Below are 14,382 nucleotides of genomic sequence, written 5' to 3'. Positions count from 1 at the left end.
AGCAGGAACGTGAAGGTTGTCCCTTGCACATCCTCTCTGAGTCATCTTTGCCCTTCAACCCGTCACTGAGTTCTGCCACATCTTCCTCTTTAATATCTCTGGAGATGTTTCCCTCTCCTCAAGACACTTCTGATGCTGCTACACAAGATGGGGACACCCCCATTGCTCGCCTTGATGGCTGCAGCCTCGAGGAGTCTTTCTGCAGTGTAAATCACATTGTCATCTGTTTGCTTAAAGCTTTGAACTTCTCCATTGCCCTTAGGAGAGTCCACATTTTATGGTATGATCTACATACATCCCCGGAGAACCTTCTCCAGCCTCATCTCATGCAGTCATCCCCTTATACAACCTCTGCTGTGTTCTGTTCCCTTGAAGCTGCTTGGATGCCACCCCTGGAGATTATAATATTCAGCACATTTGGAGTAAGGACCGGCATCTGGCCCCCTAGAACTGTTTCCTCAGATGATTCTGAGGTGCATTCAGAGGTGAGCCTCACTCTCTGCTCAAGCTTCTCAGTCTGGCCACATATTGGCACCATCTGACCATCACTGAAACCCAGTTCCCACCATCATCACTTGGTTTGGTTCCCAGGCATCCCTGTTTTACTATTATTCAAAAATCCACCCTCGTGATTCTAATCTGCAGGGTGGGGAACCTCTGTATACAAAGGGGATTGCTCCAGAGGGCAGAGTTCAAGCGTAGATGTTACAGGGAAACAGATTCTGCTTCTGGGGTGAGTCGTCCTTCCATGTTCAGATTTCCCATTATTTGAAGAGCCTCTCTTCTGTCATTCATGTTTTCCTCTCCTAACCCCATTTCTTGTTCCCTAGGTCTGTTCTTCACTGGGCACAAGTGCAAGTTCTTGGGTGCCTCACATCCTAATTGCCCTTCCCTGAGTGTGTGTGTTTCTTAGGGGACCATTTAAAGTATAATATAGTTAGAATATCATTCTAAGGGTGGGCCACTTACAGTGGAATTATTAGGTCTTTGATTCAAGTACTTCATATGTTTGTTGAAATACTATAAGATCACATTGACGTGCTCTTGTGGTTGGTTCATGATATTTGAAAATCAATGAGAACTCCCACTCTGGCTTAGTAGTTGAGGGCAAAACAGACTCAGTAGGTTAGGATTCCAGCTTCATACCTTCTACCTGTATGACCTTGATGCGTGAGTCACTTAAAATTCTGTTCCTCAGTTTCCTAGTCTGTAAAAATGGGGATAGAAATAGTACCTGTCTCTTAGGGTTGTTGTGAAGATGAAATGAATAAATAAATAAAACAGTACCTGGCACTTAGTCAATAAATATTAGTGATAATCATTAGTTATTGGGACTGCTCTTAAGCCAAGTTTCTTATTTTTCATCTTTTTCTTTATTTTGGATATCAGTGTTTTCACTGGTAGTCTTTTTAGGACCTGGAGCTATCCATAGGTAGACTAGGTGTGGAGCTATTTCATCAGGGCACCAACCAGCCCTCTTATCTCCCCTTCACACTGTCCCAAAGCACAGCTTTTCTGTTTTCAGGGTATGGGACACAGGCCCATTAAAAATGTATATATTATACAGATCAGGGAAAGTTGACTTTATCACTAACTTTCAATGATCTAATATGTTAATCTCATTCCTTTCAGGGCATTGAGGAAATGAATTTAGCATAAGAAATGATGAAAGGGTGGCTTGGGGTAGAGGGTGGGGTGGGGAAGAACCATACCCCAGTGCTAGACACTCAGCACCTTGGATGAGGGATCTTTACTACAGTCCTTCAAGAGAAGGAAGCTTCCCCTTTTACTGAAGAGGCCTGTTCAGTAATCAAGTAATGTTACCAAAACAAACAGCTGATAAATGGTAGCCAGAATTTGCCAGTGTCCCAGGCTCATCCAGTGTCAGTCACTAGAATTCTGGGGGGAAAAATTGTCTTATAAGGCTGCACCCGGACATCTTTGCCACCTTAGATATGGTGGAATGAAAATTAAAAGGGGGGATGGTAAACAGGGTGGTCCCCAGGGAAAGGGGAGGTTCTAGGTTCCCTGCCTCACTCAAGGCAGGGTGGAGCTGAGCCGGGAGGAGGAGAAGCTGGGGAGGAGACTGGAAAAGAAAGGAAGGATGTAGAGCTAGCAGGAGACCTGGAGGAGGCACATGGAGCAGAGGGACATGTGAAGAAGTGGTGCTTGCTGCTTGGTCTTGGGCTGGTTGAAACAAATGTGGGTGAGAGACCCGTGGGGAGGGTAACAATGGCAGCTTTTATCCTGTTTTCTTTTTAAAGATTTATTTTTATTTATACAAGAAGTAGGGTACAGTCAGAGCCCCAGGAGGGTGAGAGAATTCACCAGAGACAGAGCAGGGAACAGAACAGGCAGATGGACCAAAGACACTGCTGAGGGGAGCAGCGGGTGAGGCAGGAGAGGTCTGGCACGCCATGTGGGTATCTCCCTGGTTGGCCGGGAATTGAACCGGCACTGCAGAGGCCGCCGACAGCTTCACAGCGCTGCGTTCAACCTGCTGCTCCACCGGGGAGGCCTGGCAGCTTTTATTTTGATTTGATTTTGCTCCTTGTTTTCCAGACGTGCTGGGCCCCTTCTGCCCTTTTCCTATGGGTCCCCACCAGCAGGTGCCTTAGACTTGTGTCAGGCTTTCAGGCCTCAGTGGCCAACCTTGTTTGGCTGGCATTTACCCACAAGGGGATGGGTAACTTTGAGTGCGATTTGGAAACTATATACTTTGTCTTTTCTTTGTTGCACACTACTTGTATCAAAGTTCCTTCCCATTAAATGTCTGTCACTAGAGTAGTTTGTCCTTGGTGTGGTGGATGGCAAAATCTATTTTGAGCAGGCAGGTTTGGGGGTTCTGGGGTGCCCCTCCTGTGCCCTATCACACTCATACCACCACACTGAATCACAAGAGCATGTCTGGTTGGTGGGCTGGAAGTGTCACAAAATGGGGAGACTGTGTGACGCACAAATTTAGTTGTTTTGTGGTTTTCATCTAGAGCCACAGATGTGTTCTCAGGCACTTTTAACCATAAACTGCACACTCAGTGATTGACAAAGCATGTCTGATTTTCTTACTTTCAATTTAGAGGGAATTCTGTTTGGTATGTTCTTGTTCCCTTAACCTGAAATATTTATCATATGTGGTGCCTCCCTCAAAATTTTTTTTTTCTTGTATTTATTTATACAAGCACTGGGTACAGTCAGAAGCATGGGAGGGTGGAGAATTCACCAGAGACAGAGCGGAGAGCAGAACAGGCAGACTGACAAAGTACACTGCTGAGGGGAGCAGCAGGCGGCAGGAGAGGTCTGCGCTCCATGTGGGACCCTCGCCCGGCGCTGCAGAGGCTGCGGGCAGCTTCGCAACCCAGCGCTCAACAGCTGCACCACCAGGCAGCTATATATTAATCTCTTAATATTATTAATTTTGAAGTAATAAGAGTTCTTGGTAATCCACAGGTTTTGGCTTCTTTTCCTCAAAAATAGCTGGGTGAGCACTCAATTCAGTGTAGTTGTTTTGGCTTTGTTTTTAAAATCTTGTCCTTTGTGGATCACAGCATCGGTTTTCTTTCGTTTTCACTGTTCACATTCCTGGTAATCTTTGCCTTTCAAAGTCAACTGTAAATCAGATACATTTCCCGCTCTATATTTCTGGATATAAATTAGGGAACTATACAGAGGATTCTTTAACTCTTTCAAGAAGAATTAGTGTGAGGTAAGAATGAGGGCTTAGTAGGATTTTTTTGGGGTGAGTGGGTGCCAAGTGTCATAAAAAACTGTTCTTTTCCTTACCTCTCTAAGCTCTGCCCCCAGTAGCTTGGGGCTTCTTCATATGTTCCACTTTGCCACATTAGTAGGGCAACTATAACTTGGGCCTCTTCTGTCTCAATGTCCCTTTTTGCAAAAAAGAGTTAGTTTCTCCCTTTCAGGCAAATTCTATTTGTAACAGTGTATTTGAATATTATAGTAAGCCTAGTTCATGCATGTATTAGTATTTTGTATTTTGTAGGAAGTCAAACTAGATTTTCATATAGATTTGTTATTGTAAAGGCAAATGTTTAGTCTTAAACCTTGTAAAGATAGTATTTTGATTTGTAAGCAATGAAATTATGTTTACCATACAAATATACTTATTTTGAATTACCATTTTTTAAATTTGAAATTCCTTTTTCTTAATATCTAGGGTAGTTATGAAGAGTTAAATTAATCAGTGGTTAAATGTACACTCCCTGCCATTCATTACAAGCTTTATCTTATTGTGACAATTTCATGAAGGTTGAATTCTTTGTCTGGTATTAACTGTCTTTTATTTTTTTCTCATTTTTCCTCTTCCCTAATTTACTTTGAAGAGTTTTCAGCTACCTCAGATTATTTTTGGAATGTAGTATGGTGAGAATAAATAAACCAGAGCTTGCAAACATGAATAGTTCTGTGACCCTCAATGGAATTAGCATGATTGTCTTGAAAATACTAGTGGAACTCAAATCATTGTTTTGTGGGCTTTAAACAGAAATCTCTTTGTATAGAAAAATATTAACCATATAATCAGCTTAAAACCACAAAGCTATAAAAATACTCTCATTCCAACTTTTAAAAAAGAAAAAGGTCTCTGCATGTGCTCTGAGATAGAGTTAAAGGAATGACGTCAGCAGGTCAGTTGCAGTTATAGAGAGTAGAATAACAGGATTTGGGTGATTTTATCTTCAGTTTCACCTCCCTATCCCCAAATTTCCACAGTGAACATTATATTCTTTCAAAAGTGTCTTGAAAAGACCACTGGTTTCTATTTCCATGTTACTTTATTTGGTTATCTTCGTCATGGGCCTTTCCTGACTGCAAAGAGAAGTTTAGTCTGGCCCACAGGTAAAAAAGGTATGCTGTATTTAAAACATAAGAGGATGGATAACACCCAGCATCAGACTTTCATGACAAGCTGCGGTTATCTGTAGGTCACTTTCTGTTCTATACTGTTGCATTGCACCTGGTTTTTATCCCTCCCTCAATGTGGCCCCTTACTCCCTGGTGTATGGGTGGGAGGTAAAAGCTTTCATTTATAAAGCAACTTTATGAAAAGGAATCCCTTTTGTAAGTGGTCCTAACTCCGGTTTCTCAACACATCCCTTGGTTTCTTTAGATTTAACTCTCAAGATGAAAATGTGACTTTGGATGAACTTTTTTAGTGATCTTTACAGTCACAACTTCCCCAATTAGACAATAGCTGTTTGCCTTATGACTTGTTGTTGGTAAATTATCCCCATGGGCTTGAGAAATTCCTGTTGAAAAGTCCAGAAAGTCTTTGGTAACTTGCTGTTTCACTTTTCATTTTTCTTTTCAGTTGCAGAAAATAGGGTCGCATTTAACTTTCCTTTATACCCTAACATCTGTCTGCTAACCTAAATTTAGCAAACACCTTAAGAGAATTAAACCCTGTGTCATGTCCTGGGCTGGCTACTGTGTGAAATAAACTGACTCCTCTCTTTTGTACCTATAACAACACTCAAATTGTTGCACAGATCATTTGTATTTTGGGGTTCAGTGAAAATGCTTATGAAGTTACAGGCTTAGAATTATTCTGTAGAGTAGAAATACTTCAGTTAGAATTTAGTAGTGTTTTGGAGCCTCCCTGGTGGCACAGGGGTTAAAGTTAGTGCTGTCAAGCTCTCCCCAGCCACTGCAGCATAAGTTCCATCCCCGGTCAGGGAGGTGACCCACATGGTGCAGCACACCTCTCCTGTTTCACCTGCTGCTCCCCTCAGTCCGCCTGTTCTGCTCCCCGCTCTGTCTCTGGTGAATCTGCTCACTGTGCCCCCAACCTCTGACCTACACCCCAGCCCTTGTATGCATAAATAAATATATCTTTTAAAAAAATTTTGGTAATGTTCTTTAGGTTAATTTGTAATTTGAAAACCCAGAAATGAGATTGTGAAATAAAGTGGACTTTAAAATTTTTTTTCTGATGAAGCACTTACACAAAGCTAGTTGGCAGTGGTTTTCCTGGACAATTTAGCCAGTAATCTCTTAAGGATATGTTGTTCTTATAAAGAGCAGTGGTTTGATTGCCCTGTGGCTCCTGTTAGTTAAATATGATATGTAGCTAAGCAGTCTTTATGGTGATTACTGTTTGACTCTTTGCCTGTGTTCCCTTTGAAAATACCACCTCCTCTTTGGCTTTCATTTATGCCCTCCCCGCTGCACCAACAGGGAGGCCCAGGAGAAGATAACCTTTTTAATTACTGAATGTAGAGCAGCAGTGGTCAATAAAAATAGAATGCAATCAGATATGTAATGTTAAATTTTCTAGTAGCCCCAATAAAAGAAGTAAAAAGAAATGGGTGAAATTAATTTTAATAGCATCTTTAATGTAATTCTGTGTCTAAAATCAATCATTTCAACTTCAATGAGTTGTTTACATTTTTTGTGCTGTCTTTATTTTTTTTTAAAGATTTATTTATTTATGCATAGAAGAACTGGGGTACAGGCCAGAGGGGTGGGGGGGTGAGAGGATTCACCAGAGACAGAGCGGGGAACAGAACAGGCAGACTGACTGAAATACACTGACTGCTGAGCAGCAGGCGCGCGCAGGAGAGGTCTGCTGTGCCATGTGGGTTGCTCCCTGGCCGGGGATCGAACTGGTGCTGCAGAGGCTGTGGATAGCTTCATAGGTTGCATCTTAACCCCTTGCGCCACCAGGGAGGCCCCTGTGCTAAGTCTTTAAAACCCAGTGTGTATTTTGTATTACAGCAAGGCCATCTCAGTTTGAGCCAGCCACATTTCAGGTGTTCAGCAGCCACACATGACTAAGTAACGACCATATTGAATCATGTAGGTCTCCAATTTCAGTACATTCACTCGCAGTAGAATCTACATCAAAAGGCATATTATACAAATTTCTATGCAAATCAGGTTCTGAGAAACACAGGACAGATCCTGATGCTTTTAGCCTGGGAGGCAGATCGTAACTTGACACGAATGCAAATAATGTAAGCGTTCTAATGGCTGTGGTTACGATGCTTCTGCTTCAGCATGTGGCGTGTACTTAAGGCTGTTGCTTTCGTTGCAGCCAGTGTTTGGTGTCCAAGTCCACTGCTCAAGCAGTGTCTGTCCTGTCTCAGGGTAGTCTTGGGGGTAGGCGATGGCTAGGAGGGTAGGAACTAAAGGAGCGGTAGCTGGAAATGTTTGGGAGATGCCTAAGAAGAAGGAAGACATTGTTAAAAAAAAAAATCCCCCACACCCTGAAACTTACTTAGCCCCCTCTAATACTGTTGGAAGATGGAGTTTATTTATGGGAATATATTCACCTGATTAAGGCAAATACTTCATTCTGACATTCTCAGTTTTTTGCTTTATTGAACTTTTTCACCTGTGAAATTTAAGCCCCTGGTACCTGGGGAGGGAAATACCTTTGATCTGTGCTGTAAGTGTAAAGTACAGACCAGATTTAAAAAACTTTGGACAAAAAAGTACAAAGTACCTCAATAATTTTTGTGTGATTGAGAATGACGACATTTTAGGAGATAGCGGGTCAAATAATAAATATCGTGTGCAGCGGTTGAGCGCTGGGCTGCAAAGCTGCCCGCAGCCTCTGCAGCGCTTGTTCAATCCCCATGGTGCGCAGACCTCTCCTGCCACGCCCGCTGCTCTCCTCAGCAGTGTACTTTGTCAGTCTGCCTGTTCTGCTCCCTGCTCTGGCTCTGGTGAATTCTCTCACCCTCCCGTGCTTCTGACTGTACCCAGTGCTTATATAAATAAATAAATCTAAAAAAAAAAAGGAAAAGAAAACCTCAAAAAAAAAAAAATCGTCAGCATTAATTTTACTTAGTTCTTCTTTCTTTTTAAATATGTAGAAAATTTAGGGTCACAGCTGTGTCTTGGATGACATCTCTGTTGGTAGTGCTGCCTCCAGTTGTTAGGTATTCAGCGTAAAAGACTGCGGCAAAGGTGCTCCCTGTGCTTTCCTGAATGTTTGCCTGCGAGTGTGACTGACGCCATCATAGTAGTAACCCCAGGGGGTGATCTGAGTCTGTCTCCCCAAAAGAGACTGGGAGAACTGTGGCACTGCCACCTCAGGTTCTGTCAGAAGGTCTGATCCTGAACCACTTGGCAACCGTGAAGCTTGCTGCTCTGAGAATAGAAGATCTGTCTGTCTCGCCACCAGTTTGCGTGCTCTTTTTTATGTGAGGATCAGTATTTAGGTGTTGCTTATTGCTTTGTCTGAGAAGTAAATCAGGAACGCTAGCTGAGTGTATGTGTTCATGTGTATTCAATTTCTCATCAAGTGTTCTCATTATCCCAGAAAACCATATCCGTATTCTTTGACCTGTGCGTACCTCCATCTTTGGCCATCCCTCGGGGTTAAGTATTTTTACAGCTTCTTAGGATGGGATCTGTGTTGATATTTCCATGACCCAAGCTATTCAGAAAGATGACCGAAGGTGACTAGATGGGTTGGCTTCTCATACCTGAGCATTTCACTGGGGTTTCATGAGCCTGGGGGCAACTTGTATGCCTGGCATTTAGCTTGTCTACTTTCTCATCCAAGATGGAGAGATTTAAAAGTCAGATTTTGTCTGATTTTTCGTTCAGTGAGAAATTGGTCAGTGGAGAAGTCCCAGGTAGACCCTTACCTATATCTTTAAACTTGTAGTCTTGGAATTAGCTCTTCTCCCTTATGCTCCCCAGCTTACTAAAAGGGGTGCAGAGTGGAAAGGAAGAAGCTACCATCTGTTGAACATCTGTCGTGTGCTGGGCACTGAGCTGGGAGCTTTAGAAATATTATTTCCACAGCCCTGGGGAATAGAAATGATGGGAAAGTTAAGTAATTTTTAAAGTCTCTTCACATCATGCCGACATTGTCATCCCAGTTTAGCAGAAGTGATGTAGTTCCAGAGGTGGAGCTTGAGAATGTGTGCGTGTATTGTTCTAAATTGGGAGAAACATGCAGGATCCTTTCCAAACCAGCTTATATTCCTCATCACAAACCTGACACATATGTTAGAGAGACAGACGTTTCTAGATTGGGTTTGTAGTGACCCTGTGAACACTTCGGTTTACAGTTGGGACCCCTGATTCCAGCAGGATGGCCCAATGGAATCAGCTACAGCAGTTGGACACACGGTACCTGGAGCAGCTTCATCAGCTGTACAGTGACAGCTTCCCGATGGAGCTGCGGCAGTTTCTGGCTCCATGGATTGAGAGTCAAGATTGGTAAGTCCTTCTGGAGAAACTCCCAAATTGTTAGGTTTGGTTTGAGTCAAGAAGCGTGATCTGCTGTAGCATAACTCTTTGTTAGCTATTTCATGAAAAAAATCACAGTGGTATAGATAATAAAGAAGATCAGGAGATCAAGAGATACACTTTGTTTTGTAAAACCTTTTTGATATTAGAAGGACGTGCAGACAGCTATATCTTGGAACGTTGAAACAGCTGCTTGGTGGGAGATGTTTTGAAGGCTGATTTGGATCTCATTTACTTGGTGAGAATTTCTGTATGTTCTGACACTCCAGGGACAGACCACAGATATTTTTTATCTGAATGAGAGTTCTGTCAGAGGTAGAAGTTTGGGTTCATACTTATGATTCCCCCTTTTAAAGGAAAGAGACACAACATAAGGACAATAGGCTTAGTGATAAAGGAGATAATGGCCCATTCATAAAGGAGATAATGGCCCAGAATTCCAAGAAGTATTTTTTCACTTTAAAGTATTCAGGCCCACCTACTAATTTTGGCCTGTGATCTAGCTTTTTCAGGTTTGGTGAGGGGCCAGGAAGTCATTTAGAGATGTAGGAAACAGACAATCTTAGCTTGGAATTGCTTATTTGCTACTTATAATCTAACCCCAGAGTTACTGAGAATTTAAAGCAAAACAGCTTATCTGTCTGCTTCACTCAATTACAAGTATAGACTATGACAGTGATTAATAATTATTAAATTGATGATATTTATTGTTATTGAGCATCATTGGCCTTGATTTTTTTTTCTTGTTTTTTTTTTTTTGGGCCCTTTCTTGATGGTGATTTCTCTGTGTGTGTGTAGGTTTCAGAATCATTCTTTATCATTCTTCCTTTTCCTAGGGCATATGCAGCCAGCAAAGAATCCCACGCCACTTTGGTGTTTCATAACCTCTTGGGTGAAATTGATCAGCAGTACAGCCGCTTCCTACAAGAGTCAAATGTTCTCTATCAGCACAACCTGCGAAGAATCAAGCAGTTCCTTCAGGTGTGATTATTCACTGAGAGGAGAAACTGAACCTGCAGAAATAGGGTTTACCTTTCCTGGAAGTTTTCTTTTCTAATTTGACTCTCTCACGAGAACCTATTGTGTTCTTAGAATCAAAGAAGTTATTAGCCCTTTGTCAAATCTCAGTTTACTCGTAACCTTTTAGCCTCATTGCCTGAAATACACTTCTTTTGTCATTTGTAATACTGTGATTGTTGTGTTGATCATATTTTGTTAGCATGTAAAAAATAACATAATCCTAACTAGGTCCCCTCATACGGAGGTGGTAAAGGTTTGACCATAACTGGATGCTGCTTGACAGAGACCAGTCTCTCCCCTTTGTGAAAACCAGGATAACATACTGTCCAAAGACTGACCAAGGTGCCTTCTCTCACAGAAGCACATCTTTCTGTGGCTGCTTTTCTTCTCGGTTTCCTTTTATCCCCTACTGATGGCAGCCAGGCTCTGAGACCTTGGTTCTGTTGTTCTGTGTAGTAAATGGGCTGGTTTCCTCAATTTATGAGATAGCCAGCTTTAAATTTGCCAAGTTGAGCCCACATCACCACAGTACTGCTTTTCATCCTCTGTCTTTCCTCTTTATAGAGCAGGTATCTGGAGAAGCCCATGGAGATCGCTCGGATCGTGGCCCGGTGCCTGTGGGAAGAGTCCCGCCTCCTCCAGACTGCAGCCACTGCAGCCCAGGTGAGGCCTGGGGGAAAACAGGTGCCATGGAAGCGCGCTTGCTTCCTTGAGCACAAAGATAAACTCACTCTCAGATGGTCATTAGGGTGCCCACTGACCTCCAGGATAGAAGTGGGTGCTTTGGGTTTTTAAGTTTTCTGTTGGATTGTTAGAAGTCATGACTTTTTTTTTCTGTTTTTCAAGCAAAAAAAATGTGTCATGACTTTTCCAACAACCAAGTATAATGGAAATAGTATTATTTCTCCCCAAGTATACAATGCATGCTCCTTTAAAAATTAAAACTGTACAGAAGTATAAGAAAGTTTTTTTAAATTCTGAAATATCATTCCCTTTCATTATCTCTCGCCCCAAGAGACCAACATTAATCACCAGTATATATTCACTCTCGAGGATCACTTGAACTATAGAAAACCCACACACAGACACAACATTTAAATGGGTTTACTTCTCTGCATCTTGATTTTTTCATTAATAGTATAAATCTTTTTCATTAATAGTATAAGTCATTAATAGTGTAAATCTTTCTAAGTCAAGCAGTATAGAGCCAACTCAAAATACTCTGTGGCGGTGATTTGCTGTAACTTGTTCAGTCACCTCCCCTTTGATATGTAGTCATTTCATTCAGATTGTTTTCCATTATAGATACCACTGCAGTGTCTGCCTATATATCTTGATGTACTGATGCTTTTCATTTTGCTAGGATAAATTCCCAGAAAGGAGTTGCTAGATCAAACTGTGTGTGTGTGTGTAAATATATACGTATATATGTATATGTATATATGTATATATATATTTGTATTTTTATATATGTATATATTTATATATATACATACATACACACACACACATATCATATACATATTCTTAATTTTATACGTAGTTCTGGATTGCTTTCCACAAAGGCTGTAATAGTTCACATTTGTTCCAGAAGAGTATGTTATTGTGCTGTTTTGGGGAGCCATCTTGGAGATAGGTTGGAATTGAACCATTGGGTTCTTATGCGTTTCTCTTTTGTAGTTAAATTTGAGGATACCCTCAATAGAACTGCAGATAAATTATTATTAAAATATACTAAAATACTTTTTTGCTTTCTCTCAGGGTTTTATTTTCATATACTATAATCAAGACAATGTTTTCTTTTCTAAAATTGTAGTAAAATACATACAACAAGATTTACCATCTTAACCATTTTTTAATGGTTTACCATCTTAACCATTTTTTAATGTCCTGCTCAGCAGTCAGATTTATTTACATTGTTATATAACCCATCTCCAAAGCTCTTTTCATCTTGCAAAACTAAAATTGTACCTACCCTCCCCCCATAACTACCATTCTACTTTTTGTCTATGGATTTGACTGCTCATATTCCTAATGTGTTTGTCTTTTTTGTGACTTCACTTAGCCTAATGTCCTCAGGGTTCATCTAGGTTGTAGCACGTGTTAGAAATGTCTTCCTTTCAAATGCTGAATACTGTCCCGCTGTGTGTACATACCACCTTTCGTTTGTCCATTTATTGTGGATGGACATTTAGCAGTGTCCATCTTTTGGCTATTGTGAATAATGCTGCAATGAGCACAGTGTACATTTTTTCACTTTTAAAAGGTAAAATTGTATCAGAACATGGAAGAAAGAATGTGTGAGTTTAAGTGAGGAGTTGGGGAAGGCATCAGAGAGAAAGGAAAGGTAGTGACTGAGTTGGGACTTCAGGCAGATGAGAAGAGAGAACTGCAGGTAGACAGAAGGTCGTGTTCAAGCAGGGAATCAGAGCACCTGTCTTCTTGGGATCAGTGTGGAAAACTCAGCCTGGCTGGGTCGGGGAGGACAGTTTAAGTTAAGGACTGCATCATGAAAATCTTTTGTTTTTAAGTCATGCCTTGCAACTCGACCTTGGAAGAACAATTTACACAAGGGCCCTGGGGACCAGACTAGCAGAACCCATAGCCTTGTCATGTGCTGTGTAAACCTAGGCAAACTCTCTCTGCCACCCTCCAGTGGCAATGCCAGTTCCTTGGAGGGCTGGATCAACTCATATATAAAATGCCTAGAAGAGTTCCTGACACACATGTGCAAAATGTTAACTACTTTTTGCTGCTGCTCTCATCATCATTGCCACTATCACCACTACCGTAGGAAATGGGACCCACTAAAGAATTTTAAGCAGAAATGGATAGGCTTAGATGTGGTGAAGGGGAGCTGATTTCACTCACCGTTTGAGAACCTGCAGATAGGGAGGTGAGCAGAGCTGCTTATTTGTGCATCATGGGGGTTCTCTGTTGTGGACAACCTTTGCTTTCATCTTGACATATAAGATCAACATACTCACTGTAAGGAGATTTGGACAGAGGCTCCTCCATTGCTGGGAGAGGGTAGGAAAGAAGATGTCAAGAGGATGTTTCTAGTCATGTATATCGGGGTTAGCAGACTATGCCCTGGGTCATGTCCACCCTGCCGCCTGTTTCTATAAATGATGGGTATTGAAATATGCCCACACGCTTGCTCTTGTAGGCATTGGCTGTGGTGCTTTCATGCTGTGGTAGCTCAGTTTCTACCACAGAGACCATCTGACCCAGAAAGCCAAAATTATTTACCACTAGGACCTTAGGAAAAAAAACTTGCAGCCCTCAACCCAGGCCTCACTGTTAGTTTATCTGTTAAACTCTGGTATAGTCTTAAGTCTCATCTAAGGGTAAAGCACCGGGAGCTTGGAAGATGAATGGATGTGATACCTTCTAGCAGGGCTCTTGATCTGGTTGGGATGAGTGGTGCAGATACTCAAAGTGACAACAGCATGGAAGAGAATGTCAATAACATTGCTGGGTAGGTTGAGCAGGTTCCACAGGAGAGCAAACATTTGCATGGAGTCTGAGTGGATGAGTTAGGGTGCACTTGGACAGAAGCATGTGCCAGGCTGAATGGACATCGTGTGGGGAGCTAGAGCATGAAAATGTAGGGGAAGAGTAGGTAGTTTGGGGAGACTGAAGCATAGGGGAGGAGAGGTTGAAGTTGTCATCAGATTGTGTTATCATATTCTGTGCTGGGCTGAGATGTTTATACCCAGAAGCAACAGTTCTTGCACAGGTATTAGAGGTGGGTTCTGTGGGTGATAATGATATTCCCCTGCCCCCCTTCTGTATTCTACCAATTGAGAAGTAGACATGGCCTTGAATAGAGATTAAAAAACTCTTGCTGTGTTATTGGTCAAGCAAGTCTGAGAAGCATGGCTTGGATGGTCAGCAGAGAGGCTTTTTGATGCCTGAGTTAGATCTTGGGGTGCAGAGTAGCACTTACCGAGTCATCCATACGGAGCTTCAGAGACCACTGAATGGAGAGATCTTAGTGGGGCTTCAGAACTGCTTCTAGAAACCAGGCCCTTGCTACTACTCCAAGTGTGTACCAGAAGGCAAGTTGGATGGAGAGAGGCCCAGCTGGAAAGTGCCAGGTTCTCCAGTGATCTCAGAGTCTTCTCCTAATCTCAC

At 42.0% G+C, this 14,382-nt stretch overlaps 1 protein-coding gene across 6 annotated transcripts in view; it reads left to right on the top strand.

Annotated features, from left to right (window-relative positions):
• Positions 1-14,382, top strand: part of STAT3 (signal transducer and activator of transcription 3) — a 54,424-nt gene that overhangs the window by 20,186 nt on the left and 19,856 nt on the right. For 4 of the 6 annotated variants that reach the window (XM_037495245.2, XM_037495247.2, XM_037495252.2 and 1 more), the window contains exons 2-4: positions 9,042-9,192; positions 10,059-10,203; positions 10,807-10,905. In XM_037495245.2, coding sequence (XP_037351142.1) covers positions 9,065-9,192; positions 10,059-10,203; positions 10,807-10,905 — 372 coding nt within the window. In that variant the 5' untranslated portion in view covers positions 9,042-9,064. The remainder of the gene's footprint in view (positions 1-9,041; positions 9,193-10,058; positions 10,204-10,806; positions 10,906-14,382) is intronic. The other 2 variants (XM_037495249.2, XM_037495246.2) reach the window with 1 other exon arrangement.

Source organism: Talpa occidentalis, unplaced genomic scaffold (assembly GCF_014898055.3).
Source record: "Talpa occidentalis isolate TD23 unplaced genomic scaffold, MPIMG_talOcc4v2.1 talOcc4.7, whole genome shotgun sequence".
Classification (NCBI taxonomy): domain Eukaryota; kingdom Metazoa; phylum Chordata; class Mammalia; order Eulipotyphla; family Talpidae; genus Talpa; species Talpa occidentalis.
The sequence above is the reverse complement of the archived record's forward strand: the minus strand, read 5'-3'. Positions and strand labels throughout refer to the sequence as shown.